At 38.3% G+C, this 16,605-nt stretch overlaps 1 protein-coding gene and 1 pseudogene across 3 annotated transcripts; one reads left to right on the top strand and one right to left on the bottom strand.

Moving 5' to 3' along the window:
* The first annotated feature begins 755 nt into the window (after positions 1 to 755).
* On the top strand, positions 756 to 9,221 carry LOC143890875 (mitochondrial import inner membrane translocase subunit TIM8-like; annotated as a pseudogene). The gene is made up of 2 exons (XR_013255268.1): positions 756 to 1,059; positions 8,781 to 9,221. The product of XR_013255268.1 is annotated as a mitochondrial import inner membrane translocase subunit TIM8-like (transcript).
* A 3,219-nt stretch (positions 9,222 to 12,440) lies between these two features.
* Positions 12,441 to 15,024, bottom strand: LOC143889908 (double-stranded RNA-binding protein 3-like). 2 transcript variants are annotated; one of them, XM_077394306.1, is made up of 5 exons: positions 14,869 to 15,024; positions 14,686 to 14,743; positions 14,172 to 14,419; positions 13,810 to 14,029; positions 12,441 to 13,675 (listed from the first exon to the last, which is right to left on the bottom strand). In XM_077394306.1, exons 3-5 carry the CDS (start codon positions 14,415 to 14,417, stop codon positions 12,672 to 12,674), a joined length of 1,470 nt encoding a protein of 489 aa, XP_077250421.1. In that variant the 5' UTR covers positions 14,418 to 14,419; positions 14,686 to 14,743; positions 14,869 to 15,024; the 3' UTR covers positions 12,441 to 12,671. The 2 variants fall into 2 exon arrangements, with proteins under 2 accessions (XP_077250421.1, XP_077250420.1); XM_077394305.1 differs by lacking the exons at positions 14,686 to 14,743; positions 14,869 to 15,024 and having other exon boundaries at positions 14,172 to 14,649.
* Positions 15,025 to 16,605: the final 1,581 nt, after the last annotated feature.

Raw genomic sequence — 16,605 nt, 5'->3', positions numbered from 1 at the left:
TTCACTTTCGTCTTTATTTTCCAAATGGAATCCCATTTTGGAAGTGCATATATCATCAAATGAATGATTGATGCACGATAAGCCGATATAAACTTTCAATCCGGCCGTGGGATCATTTTGGGAATAAAGAGCATATTGGCATAAATGGTATAAATCTTAACCAGTGTTGGAGGGTTTGTGAAGAAATGGTACGAAGATGAAGTTAAAATGGCAAGGTGGGCATTCCGGGAACTGAGTGTAAACATTTAAAAACGATTGATTCAATGAGAACTGTACATCAAGAGTATGATTTAGATAAGGGAGATGATATTTTCACTCCCGGCATTGCATGCAGGCTCTCCTTATAACCTGATTTGACGTGAAAAGTGGGCAACTTTATGTCAAATCACATTATAAGGGAAGCGTGCAAGTTCTACTAGGGCGAAATTATCATCACCCTTCAGATTAATACAATTATCCTCCGATCATTGATCTCATATTATTCAAAAGGGATTTACTAGGGACCATCGCATTTCGCGGACCTGCTGTTGCAACAGCCGGTCTGCGAAATGCGTTGTGTGATGGTCCCTAGCAAATTCCTAAAATTGAATCCCTCCTAATAAAAAAAACAAAGGGCGATGATAAATTCGCACCAGCTGTAGGATCATTTGCACGCCTTAAACGAGGGGTATGCCGCGGGAGACTTTTTAACGTATCAAGGGAGTGAATTATCCTACAGTGAGTGAGAATTTATCACTGCCCAAAAAAAACTCTTTATATTCTAACATACGCCGGGCCAACCTTTTTTGCTTTATTTTGGAGAGTGATATATTCGCCCCATTTTTTACTTGGGACAGCCCTCTCTCGTGTATTTATGAATTATGACTACTCTTCTATAGTAGAGAGGCTGTCTCAAGTAAAAAATAGGGACGAATATACACTTGCCTTTTTTTACAAGAAATTTTTTTTTCTTTGAAGCCCACCGCATGTTAGGGTTTTAGGGTTTGGAGACTGTAGCTTGGTTTGATAGTTGGAATGGATTCTTCACGAATCGATCCCGAGTTGTTGCGAGTTCTCGATGTAAGATTCTCTCTCTTTATCTTATAGTTCTTTTTTAATTTATTTCTGTGGCGCAAGTTTTATTTTTTCCTTACAAAATGCTAAAAAAGTATAGCATAGTGCAACATGAAAGGAACTTTAGAATCTATTAAGTAGTGGGTGCCTGTTAGATTTTGAAAGAACTATTACATGAATAGTGTGAGAGGGGTTTTTTTTTTTTTTTTTTTTTTTTTTTTTTTTTTTTTATGGAGAATGATCTATAAAATAATGTGTGCTTGTAGGAATCAGAAAAAGTCATTATTTTAGAATAATGGGTGTTGGGTTTTTCTTCATTCTTGAATTGCTGGCTACTTGTATTTGGGTTTTTGAGTATTTAGAGCTTTCTTGGCTTTGGAACTTGAAATTGGGCTAGTAAGCCCTAGTGGACTTGAAATAAGCTGGGTTTTGGACACATCCTATGAAGGTTCAATCTATTTGATTGTGACCTGTGGGTGCTGAAATCCTCTCCAGTCTAACGTGCTTCGGTAGAAGCCTGATCTGTGCTGGTCCTGCGCTCGAAGAACACGCGTTAGGGGTCCCGGAGTTTGGACTCTGGGAGACCACTCCGACGCTCAAGTCAGAAATCGGCAACAAACAAACTGTGAATCAAAGCAGCAGCGAAGCAGAGTAATAGTTCTTATAGTGTGAAAGTGTACCTTGCTTTGAGCGTGGGGGTGTTATTTATAGAGGAGTCCTAGGCAGTTTAGAATTCTTGCCTTTGTGGGAGTCTTTCCTTATTGGTCAACCTCCATATGGGATCGGTTTCCATATTTATCTTGATAAGTTCCGACTTTCCTCATGGGAACTGGTTTCTATCTTGAGCTGCCGAGTCTTTAGGAAAGTTGCCATGCTAGGTTCTGTCTTTCCCCTTGGACACTTTCCTGTTTACTCGGGGTTACTATTCGTGGAGGTGGAGAGTCCTTGCCTGCCCTTGCTATCTAGAAGACAAGTTCGGTTACCTAATTGGGTTAGGTGCCTTGTGTTCCGTTCCTATTGAATGGACGATTTTGCCCCTAACATGACCCGATCATAGCATCCTATGAATCTAACTTTAAGACTTACCAATATTAGAGACAGTCTTTTACAATGCAATTATTCAAAGATAATAGGTAGTTTAATGCATAGTTGCCAGAGTGAGAAGCGAACAAGAAACAATTCAGGAAGCAAATGTGGGAAGTGAGGGCTCTGAAAAAGAGAATGTGAGAAACAGGGAGGACTAAGGAAGTGAGGAGGAAAACAAAGAGGAGGTGTGTGGGAAGCATCATAGGAAGTGAGCATCAAGCATCATTGGAAATGAACGAGAAACGTTTAGGAAGAGATAGGCTAAGATATCTTTGGGAGGGAGGGTGAATCTAGGTTAGGGTTGCAAGTAAGTTAAGTAGGACTTCATGGTTTGATTATGCTTACAAGTTGTGGCGATTTAAAGCTTTATAATTTTGACTTTTTAGTCATTGGATTTAATGTTAAATTGTGTTTCGAAAATTCCCCTAGCAAGCTACGATGTGTTTTTTTAATAAAATTTTATGTAAGTTTTATTTCAAACTTAAAATTAGCTTTGTAAGTTTTAAATACTTCCAAGTGCATTTGGAAGGATTATCTTTAAGTTTTGAATGCACCCAACATTACCAAAAAGAAAAAAAACTCTTCAGAAAAAAACAATCACCTAAGCAAAAAGCTTACTTTTAATGAATAAGAACCCGACTGGAAGCTTGCGTTTGATAAAATTTGTGGACAAGAATCTCTCTTTCATGGAAGCAAGCAACAAAAACTCCTACAGAGTTTTCTGTAACTAGGTAGATGTATTTAATACAACTCACTAGAATGAATTTATCTTACGTTGTAAGTAGGCTAAGTAGTTACATTATTGACGGTTCAGGTAGTGTTTCAAAAGTCATATTTAGTTAAGAACTAAGGCAAGGTAAAATAAGCCAACTCAAGCGAGTTAATGATTGGCATGGCCAATTTCTACATTGAATTATGTTGGTTAAAGGGGCATAGTTGTGAATACCATTTTATTCGGCATTTTGTTTTGGCCTGTGGGATGAGACGTACTAGTGTTTCATTTTGGAAAAGACGTTGTCATTGGAGAATTATTTTAAATAATTCAAAATTCAAAGCTTCAAAAGTTGAGAAATTGTTAGGAAAATATAAGAAAATATAACCTCAACCAAATTTGACATAAATACACATTTAAATTCTTAAAATATTAAATTTATTATAATATTTAAGTAAATTCAATCATACAAAATTCTAAATGTAAACTATAAATATTACAAATAAAATGAAGATTGAATTGTTCAAATTTTTCATAGATCGTGTCTTATCTCTCATACCCAAGATCGTGCAAGTGCATTGTATTATGTTTGTAATTGACCATTAGGTTTGGACCATAGTTTCAAAACTCCTCCATGTCATTGTGGACTCCTCCGAGTCGACTCCCTTTTGCCTTGTCGTATTCCGCATTTTGCCTTACAAAGTTAATAGAAACTCCTTTGACTCTCCCTAGTTATGACCATGTCAACGGAGTAGTTGACCGCGTCATGCCGAGTTGACTAGGATTTTCTTTGGGCACGTTTCGACTTGCATCTCCATTTTGAAACAATGGTTTGGAGTACACACTTTAACAACTGTGTAGGTGGTGCGAACCCGGGGGCTTGCGACTTCCTACAGGAACTTTAGGAGCTCATTGGAACTAAATTTTCACATTCGCATAGTCGTACTTGTATCCAAACCCAAAATAAATAAGCACACAATAATTGATTAATATCAGCATAAAGGTTCATGCAAATTAGCATTAAAGAGAACCCATTAATGGAAAATATTCTAATCTAAGCAACAGTGCAAATGACAACTTAAATAACATTTTTTTTTTTTTTTGAAATGATAATATATTAAAAGGGGCCGAGATGGACCACACGAGATAAACAGAGATACAAGAAATAAAAAAACAAAACAGCAAAAATACATCAACAAATCGCACAACTTAAATAACATTAAAGAAGGAATTATGAAGGCTTTAATAATTGAATTTATTCACTGTTTTATTGCTGTCCACAAAAATAAAAAAGATACCAAGGGCCCAAATCTACTTTAAATAAGGGTAATATTCCTAAGATGGCTTAGGGTAAATCACATAACAGGTTCCTATGGATTCTAAAGGGATTAAAGGGCTCAAAAGTGGGCTGGAAATAAAAAAGAAAGGTCTAACCGGGATGGGCTGCAGTCCATTCACCTCAAATCCTCTCAAAAGAGGACCCAAGAGCGAGGGGGAGAAATCCGTGGGCACGATGCGCAGTCCAGACAGCAGCCGCCTCTCGAAATATTGTTGATGAGGAGGATTCAAGAGGAGTAGAGGAGAAGAAAATAGTTGGAGACGAGGAAGAAGAAGAAGATAAAGTAGGTAGGGAGTTGGGAGATTCAAGAAAGGAGAAAGAGATAGGAAATCAAGAGAAAGATAGAGAAGGCAACGAGGGTGAGAGAAAAAAGAGAGAGACGTGAGAGTGAGAGATAGGTAGGAGGGGGCGAGTGAGAAAAGAGAATAGAGAGTGAGCGGGAGAGAAAGATGAAAAGAGAGTTTGGGTTAGAGCGGGAGAAAAGACAGAAAGAATGAGGAAGAAGAGAAAGAAGAGAAGAATAGGGAGAAATAGATGACAAGAGGGTAGGAAAAGGAAGAAAATAGAGGAAGATAGAGAGGTAAAAGACTCACCACACGTGACGGGGAGGGGGAGGGGAGGAGAAGACACCCATGGTGTGTTGGAGAGAAGAGGCTGACGGCTTCTATTTTCTTGGATTTTCACAATTTTTTAAAAGCTAGGTTTTCTTCCCCTTGTGTTCTCTTAAATACAATCCACTAGTGGGCCCTCCTTGCTAGTCTTTTTAAGTAGTGGTGAATGGACTACCATACCCTCCACTACAAAAGAGAAACAATTAGTGATATAAGGGCAAAAATGGAAAAAAAAACTAAACAAAAGGGAAAAGGAAATGTGGTCTGTGCAAAAATAAAACTAAATAAGTCCAATAATCCTCAATAAGCAAAAGTAATCAAATGCAAGAGTGATAAAGTGATGATCCACGGTCGGATCACATCAGTGGGTCACAAAAACAGTTGGGGAGATATTACAAAAAACAATCTCTACGGAATTTCTCTAAAACCCCAAAACTCTTTATAAAGTGCAGGAAATGTGGTTTTGATGGTTTTTATAGCCCTCATTAATTTTTTTGTGTGGGTGGGGGTGGGGGCAAAAAGGCTATGTCACAAATAAATATAGCGTTTTTTATCGTGAGATTCTGATAAAACGACAAAATCCCGAACTAATCTCAAGATTTTAAAAATATAGCGGTATTTTCATTTTTATCATAAAATATCGCGATATTATCCCGATATTTTTACGATATTTTTATTTTATATTTTTTTTCTTAAATTTATAAATAATTTTATAAATACATTAGTGAAGGGGAGAATATCCCTATCTCACTCTTTCTTTCCTTCTCTTCTCTTCTCACCACTCTCAACAGCATAGATGATGACTGAATCTAAGATGTACACAAAGTATTTCACTAACCAAACTTCAAACAATAGGTTTCATTGATTCTATTGTATATATTAATCTATTTTATAGAGTTAAGAGTAGTACTATAATAAGAAAAAGCTTTTTGAATGATGTTGTTTTCGTTGCCATTAAAAAAATGATCATTGTTTCGTTGAGGAACACAATCATCGTACGGGTGGACCTACCGCCACATGTACAATGATTGGGCCCATGAAAATTGCTGGCCATCACAAGTCCAATCTATCCCATTCTCATCGAATGATTATAGACCTTTAATCAAACATTATGAAAAGTACATACTTTATGATGTATTTAAGAAGTTAAGTTTTCCACGCCTTAATCTTGGGAATGAGATATCCTTTTGGCATTTGACCCGGACCCACTGGATTGCCATGTTCTTGTCTATTAGATCAACTGTCCCAAACACCAAGTGTTTATGGGTGCACTGAGTCATGCTAGTTTTTGCTCATTGTGACAAGGTTGTCTTGCTAGTCTCTCTTATAATAACAGGGTTTGAGTAATAGCAAGACATTAAGTATTCGATACAATAATTGAAGGATGTATATAAGCTTGAGAGTTTTCCTATTTTCAGAAAGTAAAAACCAGGTGCCAGTAGATAAACAGAATACCTTAAAAGTCAGAATAGAATAAAAATATTGTAAAGATTAACACATTAACCCAACATATAGTCAAAAGCACAGTGTTCTATTTTGTGTCGGTTGGCTTGGGGCATATTAATCGACATGGCCTGCATCCATTGTTTTTTCTGTGTACGGATATCTTTCAAATTTGTCATGTTCTCACTGAAGAATTTAGGATGATGCATGCACTGTGCTGGGTTTCATTTGCATTGCATATAAATAGAGGAATTCTGCTAGTGTGTCTTGGTGTTGTTTCTCCCTTTGCCTATGTTTGGTTGCTTTCAACCCTTTTCTAGTAAAAAAAGAAAGGTTATTGACCCTGTTGAATGGTCAGAGAATCGGAGAATTACTGATTTAGAGTCTAGAGTTTAGACTATTTTTTTTACATTATTTGGGTAAAAAATATGTGAGGGCCTGAAATTTAACTATCTTAATCTACTGTTATGTGCCTGATATTCTTGATATAATGGAAATATCTTAATCAGTTCTACTTCTGAATAATTCTTTTATAGGTCCTTGTTGACATCATTATGAGTTCTTCTGGCTTCCTAGATTGGAGTTCTGTAGTCCTTAACATAGAGCCAGTGAACCTAGAATATGCTTCAAGTCCCTTATCTTAATCGTCCTGATTCTCTTGATTCAGGTTTTCAAACAGGGAGACCAAAAACCCAAGTTGATGTGTTAAAATGGCCCATGACGTGATTATCTCCTTTGTTTTCGTGAAGTGAAAAGATCTCCCTTGACCATTGTTAGAAGTGACTGAATTCTGTATATTGAGATAGTTGGAACGAAGCCCCTGTTAAATTTTGTTGCACCCAGAAGCACCAAGATTAGCCGTAGCCGCCTCTTAAGATGATGTGGCAGTGCACAAACTTGACAGTATTGCCGTGAGTTAGCGTGTTACTCCCTATCTGTTCACTGTTTGTGTCAAGATTGTTGCATACGTGGCACAGGCTTTGGCCTTGGGTTTTCTCTTCTGGAGGCATCAATGTTCCAATATCTGAAGTGTAACGTAGATACCAGAAGTAAAGTGGGGATCATGTCTAGAAATAAGGATCATTTGTTGGTCATGAAAACTTGTGTCAAGTCATTTCACCAAAGTTCCCAAATTTAATCTGGTCCCAGGTCCTTGATTTGTCAGGCCTGACATGAAAATCCAACCATGAGAACTTCCCTTTCAGGATGTCCCAGTATCAACTTGTGTTTTATGATTCAAATTTTTTGGTGATATTGACATGATGTAAAAAGCCACCACACCTTTGACATCTACAGCTTTCTGTTCATTTACGGAAAGTAAAGTGGGGATCATGTCTAGAAATAAGGATAATTTGTTGGTCATGAAAACTTTTGTCAAGTCATTTCACAAAAGTTCCCAAATTTAATCTGGTCCCAGGTCCTTGATTTGTCAGGCCTAACATGAAAATCCAACCTTGAAAACTTCCCTTTCAGGATGTCCTAGTATCAACTTGTGTTTTTTGATTCAAATTTTTTGGTGATATTGACATGATGTCACCCCACCTTTGAAATCTACTGCTTTCTGTTCATTTAGAGAAAAATATGTTACGTTGATTAAATCAAAGTCATTTGTGAAGAACTTTCCTTTAAGCATTCATACATTGAGACATGACTGTTTAGCTGACAGATTTGGTAAAGTGTTGTATCTAGATCATCGTGGGTGAAGTTTAAAATCGCCCCCAGCTAGTGCCCACTTCCTAGAGGATGGGTGAAGCTCAAAAGGGAATCTTGGTAGAGCGGGCACGGGTGGCTTATTCTGTGACAATAGCAGTCGTATAATTTTTTCTTTCTTTGGACCATCTAGGGTGTGTGTCTCTAATGAGGCAGAAACAAGAGCTCTCCTTTGGAGTTTGAAATGGTACATGACTACTCTGTCGCCTTTAATCATCAAGGAGGATTCCACCAATGTCTTGGCGTGGGCAAGGAAGAGGTCTCCTGGTCCGTGGAAATGGGCAAATATTATTTTGGAAATCTGCGATCTTTGTGTGACTGTGCAACCTGAGTTTAACCATATGAATCATTAGCCAATGAGCAAGCGGATAAGCTTGCGAAAGGAGCGGAGAAGGAAGGTGGTATCTTTTGGCTCATCTTGACGGCCGGTTTTGTTCATGAGATTTGGGTAGGGTGTAGGACAGGGGTATAGGGTTGTTGGGGGTGCTGCTGTAAGCACTTTGTATGACGCCTTGTCCCCGTTTTTGTTTTATTATGGCTGCAGGATTATTAATAAAATAATTCATTACTTTCTGAAAAAAAAAATCTAGATCATAGTGGTATATATCCTTTTAATGCATCAAAAAATAAGTGTTACTGTCATTTAGTGTTCCATCCGGTCAAGTTCCACCTAAATACAAGAGGTAAGTTTGCAAATATATTTATTTTGATTACAAAATACATCAATTCATAAAATGAAGCAAGGGGTCAACAACAATTGAACTCATTTGGAAATTGTATTTTCATTCTGAAAAGCCTCCCTGATTTGTTCTTGATTTTCATGCAGGAAGAGAAACGGAGGGCGATGGTTAATGAGGTGGTGGGGAAGCTTACAGATGTGTGCTGGGACAAGTGTATCACCGGTACCCCCTGCAGCATGTTCAGCTCAAGTGAATGATCTTGCCTCACCAACTGCGCCCAGCGTTCTATGGAAATGAGCGTCATCATTATCAAACGCTGCCAATCCCTACAATGAAAAGTCTGGTAGTTCTCTGGTAGTTTTCACCAGCACACCCAGCAATAGTTTTCTCTATTTTCACCATTTTTGCTTTGTTGAATGATTATGAGTAACACCCTTCTATTTTGGATTTATTACAGTTGGCATTATCTCTGTTCAAAACATTTCTTGTGATTTCCCTAAACTTAAGGAATTGCTCATGTCACTAGTGATGTTGTGGCATAAAATAATTTGTTTGGTCCCCTAAATTTGGTCCCCTTTTAGGTTCTACTCTCGGTTTCCCTAGCATTACTCTTGGTTTTAAATGCTTATGTAGGTTTCAAGACTGTAAATCTCATTTGTTTGTGGATGTTTAATTTCATGTGTCATTATTGGAGTTATTCGTTATAGACTTATAGTAGATCCTAATCTTGACATTATATCTTTCAGAAAAAAGAAGAAGAGAGGAATGATAGATGGAGGGCGACCTTGCAAAAATCAGCTTCAAGGGCTCCCTTATTGGTTGATTTCTGCAAAGCCAACACGGTATCCACTTTTTTAGGCTCCATCCACTTTTTTCAGCACCACAATTTGCAGAAATTAACCAATAAGGGGCGCCCTTGAAGCTATTTTTGCAAGGGTGCCCTTCATTCTATCATTTCTCAAAAAAAATAAAAATAAAAATGAATTCGTTAGTAGATCCTAATCTTGACATTATGTGTTTCCATTATTGGGGTTATTCACCAAGGGGGTAGCAAGACAGGGTTTACTTCATCCTTGCATAGGCTTGATTGCTTCCATTCTTAAACCGATCAGCCAAAAGGTGCTGCAATTGGCTGCCCTAAAATCTATGGTCTATATTTATTTCTAAATTAGTTTATCACTTCCTTGTTATGACTACTCTTCTCATTGGGTGACCTTTGAGATTAGGAATGAGATATGAATAGAGTTTATTAATCGAGAATCCCATTTTTAATGCCAAAACTTGATTATAGTTCTAAAATAAGGGTACTTTGGTCATTGTCAATAATATGGAGGTATTTTGGTTTTTTTTTCAATCCTGATGTGAAAGATTCCTAAAAATCCAGTAGGTATCTAAACACCACTTTCAAGCTAAAACCTGAATTTTACAATCCTGAATTGTAATACCCACCTATCCAAAACGGCCTGGAAGAGAGGATATTAAGTCTATCCAAGGATAAAATAAACCCCAACTTGCTATCCCATTGGTTAACAATCCCAATATTCACTGAATAATTTCTAAAATTTCACCCACCAAGTTAAAATTTGTATGCCAATATTCCCACAGTTAGCACGTATGGTTTAGATGATGGGACCACTAAAGAAGGATTGGCCCCCCACTTATTTATATGAGCATTTATTTTCATCTAAACACTCCACATGGCTAGACATATCTCACCACATAGCTAGACAATTGTCACATTTAATTCAGATTAACCATCTAAGATCAGAGGACTCAAAAGTAGGGGTGCAACCAACAAAAATTGGCTCCAGTAACTTGTTTGGAGGAACTTCCTTCAACCCCTCTAATAGCAAGGGGTGTGGAAATATCAATTCAATGCTTACTTTATAATTTCAGAAGGAATTGATGTTTCCACACCCCTTGCTATTAGAGGGGTTGGAGGCTCTAATCTGTTCTGGAGCCAAGTTTGTTTCGGGTGCAACTTGGGTCGGGCTCAATAATAACCTGATGGGTTGGGTTGGCATTTCCTTTGGTTGGATTAGGTTATGATTGGAAAAGCCAACCCTATTTAATTTCATGTTGGATTAGGGTTGAGGCATTGGGCAACCCTAACCTCACCTCCGTCTAATTTTATTGTGATTCTCAAAATCTTGGGGTTTTTTTTTTTTTTTTGGCATTTGTGTTTTTTCCGTAGGCTAACTCAAACCCAACTCGATTTTTAAAAAAAAGAAAAAAAAAAGGGTTAGACGGGTCAGGCTAGGGTTGAGAGATTTAGAGGTGGGTTGGTTAGGGTTGACCATCCTCGAGCCGACGCTCAGGTTGGGTCAGGTTAGGTTTGAGGGAGTGCTGCCTAAGGTCAGGCTAGGGTTGAAGCCCTTAGACATGGTTAGTGGGTAACCGTAAATCTACCTAACCATGTGAGTAATGAGTGTTGTCATTGACCAAAGGGGGAGCCACGGTCCGAATGTTCAGTGCCATTGATTTTTTGGACTATAGCTGCTTGATTTCTTTTGAATTCGCAGTGTGTCATGCACTAGGATTTCTGATTCTTCAGATACAGAGATCACCCTCGTACTTTGTGTATCAGCTCAAAAAAGTGTCTACAGTCACCCTCATACAATTAGCTCCACTAAAAACCTGAAATTTTTTATGTGTATGCCCGTATAATCCAGTATTATTCAGATAGTGCTATAGGACTTGCACAATAGGATGATCCAAACTGTCCATTTGATGGCCGCATCCTAAATAGCTTGTGCTCAAAAAATCAATTTCATAGGATGATCCCAACCATCTGATCTGTAGAGGAATTGCATATTTTGGAAACCTCTATAGATCAGATGGTTGGGATCATCTTGTGCAAATAGATTTTGGATCACAGCAACCTATTTAGGTTGTGACCCATCAAATGGACAGTTTGGATCATCTTATGTTGTAACTTGTAAGCCATACTACTTTTTGAAAAATACTGGACTACACTAGCTTACATCATGTAAAAACTGCCAAAATCCCAACGGCTATTTTTACTTTTCAAAATTCACGTCCAAACAGCACTGGATAAAACAGATAAAAATAAAATAAAAAATAAAGGTGGTAAAGACCCAAGATCTCTCTCTCTCTCTCTCTCATTTATCCCACGGAAAAGCATTAATAAGTGGACAAGGCCATTAAATAACTGACCACAACATAACGCTTGCGTTTATCACTGCATTTGTTTGTTTTCCTGCACACATTTAATGCTATCCATCTGCCCTCCTTTATTTTCTCCATCCCACCATTATCTCTGCAACCCCTCTGCTCACATTCAATTAATACCTGTTTTCCCCATCCATCATCAAAAAGGAACAAACACCCAACCAGACTCTCTCTCGCTCTCTCTCTTGCACTATCCTCACTCACAGTTCCAAAAGTTCAAAAAGGAAAACATAACATCTGTAAGCAAATGCCCCTGAGGAGATAGCCATCACAGAGACCTTATTTGAAAATCATTAAGTTTGAAAGTAAACTCAAGTTTGGAAAAAGACCCATCAAGCAAAACTAGAAGAATTTGGTGATTATAGATTTAAAATAGGTTCTTACTTCTTAGTGTGAGTTTCTCATAATTATAGATTCTAAAAGTAGGCACAAGTTGGGAAAAAAGACCCATCAAGCAAAACTCAAAGAATTTGGTGTTTATAGATTTAAAATAGGTGATTAGTGTGAGTTTCTCATAATTGGACCTTGTTGAGCTCCTATGTAATTTGCTCCCCCGTCTCTCTCCTCCTCTCTCTACATTTTTTACCTGCAGTAACCTCATTCACACATTCAGATAAGGTATCAAAAGGAAAAAACATGACATTTGTAATCAAATTTCACTAATCCTCACAAGGAAGCATGACATTTGTATCAAAAGGAAACTAATCCTCACAAGGAAGCATAGGCCAAAATCATGGATTTCTAACCCAAATACAAGTCTAAGAAAAGACCCATTAGGCAAAACTTGCTGAATTTGGTGATTATGGGATGCAATAGGTAATTTACTAATTTAGTATATGTTTTTCTCATAGCTGGAGCCTGTTGATCTTGGAGCTGACTGCGGAAATGTCCTCATCTTTTTGTAGGGAGGCTGAGGTAGATGATGAAGATGGGGCTTCTTTTTTCTGGGTTGTTGAAGGATTTGATGGAGGCCTCAATGGTGGAGCGGCGCACACAGGGATCACTGAACGAATGTTAACAGTGGGCGCAATGCTATGCGAGTAGAATTCGCCACAGTGAGGCATTCTTGGATGAGGAATTGCTGGGATAGTTTGCATCGGAGGTATTGCCATTGGTGAAAAATGAGGTCTGAAAGGCCTAGGTCTGATATGTGTTTGTTGGTTGTGATGATCAGATAGTGGAGTATTGGGATTTGATGTGTTATGCATAGGAAATGGCCTTGGATGACTAGAATAGAGACTGGAAACAGAACTTGTATTTGCATTCTTGGGGTCCTTTTCATTAGGTTTTTCTGTGACTTCTGTTTTTCCATTAAGCCATTCATCTTCATCCTTCTGATGATGTTCTTCCAATGGTGGTGGGATCTCTTGGGTCTTGACGTGGGATTTGTTTCTGATTTGCAGTGGCATAGGGCTTTTTGATGAATAAACTAATGGGTTGTCCCTTGATGAAAATGGCTCTTGAGGAATAGATTTAGACTGTTGGAAAATGGGCATTGGTGGTAAGATTTTGGAACCTGTAGGAGGAAGAGCTAAGAAGCTGTTTTGGTGATGTTGTGGTTGAGTTGGGTGGGTTGATGAAATATCAGATACTAGTTCCAAAGACCTCCATTGATGATATTTTTTGAAAATGTCCTCCATTGATGTATTTGGATTAGAAACAAAGTTGTTGTCCCTGTAACCCAACATCATTCTTTTTCTTACTTGTTGATGATCCCTCTTCCTTGTTGTTCTGTACTCATCTTTGGGCCTCAAATTTTCAAGAACTCTTGCTACAACTACCTGTTCCTGCTCTTCATTGCTCACTATCTCTTTGTTTGGTATCTGACCCAAAGAACCCAAATTTGGCGCTGCAAAACAACCGTGACCAAGCTCAAAAAATCAAGCAAATCATCAATTCATATTCTATCTCAATACCCAAATGATAAAACCTAGAATGAAAATTGATTTATTTTATTTTTTTGAGTTAATGAAGGATGTTTACGTTGTTTCAAAGCAGACCAGGCAGCCATGGCAGCATTCTTCTCAGCTTGCTTCTTTGTTTTTGCTGGTTCACCTGTGAAATTCATTGTGGCAAGCTCTACTGTGCAAGTAAAAACAGGTAAATGTCCAGGCCCTGATCTCACAGTGATGTAAACAGGGAGGTTTAGACCAGCTCTATGAGCAGTTTCTTGAAGAAGGTTCTTGTATACTCCAGTCTCATCCTATAGAACAGTGTCCACAAAATTTGAACAACAAACAAGAGAAAATGGATGGGTGTTTTTTAGTAGGTGTAGTATCCTAAACCAAAATCAAAACAAGCAAAAATTTAAATTCAAAATGAAACATATGATCTGTGGCACTTACAAGAACTCTAGCAGCTAAAGACCTTGAAGGGCCTCTTGTGGAGAGAGTATTTAGAGCTACCTCTGCGGCAGCATGCTCTGCTTGTCTTAGTGTAGTACAATAGCTAGGTCCTTCAAAAATTTCACCATTAAAGTTAACAGATGCTCTGAATCTAGGTGCATGGTCTGGTCCTTCTCTAATACATGCATAAGAAGGGAGATTGAAACAGCTCCTTTGTGCTAGTTCTTGCAACTGGTTCTTATACATACCTGCCAAATATAAAAGAAAAAATTTCCACTTAAAACAAGCAAAACCACCAACTAAACCAGACAAAAGAAACAAAAACAGGAAACCCAGGAAAACCCATGCGCCAAAAAGGCCAAAAACAACATCATATGTGAAGACCAATATAGACCCACTAAGAAATATTGAAGAAAATGAGAAACCCCATGAACGAAAAAGGCCAAAAACAACATCATATATAAAGACCAACATAGACCCACTAACAAATATTGAAGAAAATGAGAAAACCCACCTGCAAAACTAAAAGAGATGGAGAACCCACTCACTCAACAGATCCTTTTTTAAGAGAACTGTGATGAACAAGAAGAAATACAGAGTAGTGAGGTGAAAAACTAAAAAAGGAATCTGAGGCTTTATTTTTGGCCTCTTTGTTACCCAAGGGGAGAAATTGGATTCCTTTAGTTATGTTTACTACCAAGTTTAATGCACACTTTCCCAATAGAGCACGGTATTCCAGCACTGAGAAGCCAAAACCAGCCACTCCCCACCAGCTCTGCTATTAATGGGCATTTATAGCTTTGTAAGCTTTTGTGTTCTGTTCTCTAATAACAATTCCTTCAAATGGCCTTGGTTTTGGGTTGCAACAGAGTGATTTAAATGTCATAAGAGATTCTCTTGTCAAAAGTCAATGTTGCTTCTTATCCCCAATCAAAGGCCCCTCATTCCTCTCCACCATTTCATATCATTTTTTTACTCTTAGCTGTGGTCTCACCTTGTGCCAAAGTTGCAACTTACAAAAAAAAACAAAGTTACAACTTACAACTACAAGTTGGCAAGTGGCTAAACCCCATTGTATACGTGGCATGATTAGATCAAATTAAAGCTTGTCATACGCTAATTTGGGTTGGGCTCAACCCGAACCAGCGGGGTTCAACCCAATTTTGGCTTGGATTGGGTTGGTGTTTCCTCTGATCGAGTTGGGTTAGGGTTCAGAAAAGCCAGTCTGATTTAATTTTGGGTTGGGTTAGGGTTGAGGCCTTGGGTGACCCGACCCCGACCCATCCCCTAATGTTATCATGATTTTATCACAATTTCAAAATCATAGGGCTTGATTTTTCTTTTCTGTATTTTTGCGACGGGCCAACCCAAACCAAATTTCTTTCGACCTGGTAAAATCCGTCCCCATTTTGAAAATCAGGTTGCATTAGAGTCGGGTTAGGGTTGAACGAGGCTCGGGTTAGGGTTGAGGTTTTGGGTCCTTGGTTTAGGCTGGGATGGGCCTCGACCCAACCCAACCTAGCCCAAGTTACACCCCTAAATAGTTGGCCCCATGGTTCAAAATTCTCACCGGTTATATGATCCTAACTATTTGATTAGTGGTCCACAAAAGAACAATTATAATAAAAGGAGGGATGCTAGCTATCAATAGATGCAAGGTAAGTTGCCAAACCACAAGTACCCGCAAGGTGCAAAACAATGTTTTGACTTACCATCTCCATGATTTTCTAATTGTAAATTTGTATCGAAGTCTTTATTTCATAAACGCAACCTAAATTGAGGTCTCTATTCCATCTTTTTGTCCCTTAAACTAGCTATCTGTGACCTATTCAACAAATATTTCAAGTAAAAAAACGAAAGACAAATATAAGAATGAAGAGGAAGAGGGTTTGATTCGATGCAGGCTAGACCTCATTTCTCAAAGAGAGAAGTGGGTGGTACCAAAGCGAGCCACCCCCTATTAGTAAAGTGTCATGAGATCAGCTTATCTTAGCCTCGAAATGCATTGCAGAATTGTTTCGGGCAACATACTTTGAAGTCCATTCATCCCTTACTTTAATCCATCAATCCGTAATCTATAATATATGCTAATCATGTTTCTTTCCTTTGTCATACATGTTTTTTCCGAGAAATATTTTTATTGGAAAAGCTTTTCCTTTCCAAATCAGGTTTTGCCACTTATATTCTCCCCAACCCGAATTTACACCCACGTATAGCACGAGTGATGCTCACCATTTGTACCTCATGTTTTGATATGGTAGGGCACCCTATTCTACGCAAACCCATGCATAGGGTAGGGCCAACCATTTTGCACCTGTGAGTGAGACCACCATCTCCACCCAAATCTATGCATATGCTGGGGCCCACCATTTGACACCATGTTTTGATCGGGTGAGTCCCACCAACTCCACCTAAATCCAAGCATAGAGTGGGC

The sequence above is a fragment of the Tasmannia lanceolata genome, unplaced genomic scaffold, assembly GCF_043159265.1.
Source record: "Tasmannia lanceolata isolate RefF3 unplaced genomic scaffold, GAP_Taslan_0.1 ptg000013l, whole genome shotgun sequence".
Lineage (NCBI taxonomy): Eukaryota > Viridiplantae > Streptophyta > Magnoliopsida > Canellales > Winteraceae > Tasmannia > Tasmannia lanceolata.
This window is presented reverse-complemented; position numbering and strand designations above follow the sequence as displayed.

Coding starts and splice junctions, on each gene's coding strand:
- LOC143889908 (XM_077394305.1), bottom strand. CDS start 14,645: ATGTTGGTCTTTATATATGATGTTGTTTTTGGCCTTTTTCGTTCATGG. Junction 14,030..14,171: donor CTTTAGCTGCTAGAGTTCTT/GTAAGTGCCACA, acceptor ACTGTTCTATAG/GATGAGACTGGAGTATACAA. Junction 13,676..13,809: donor CTGGTCTGCTTTGAAACAAC/GTAAACATCCTT, acceptor GTTGTTTTGCAG/CGCCAAATTTGGGTTCTTTG.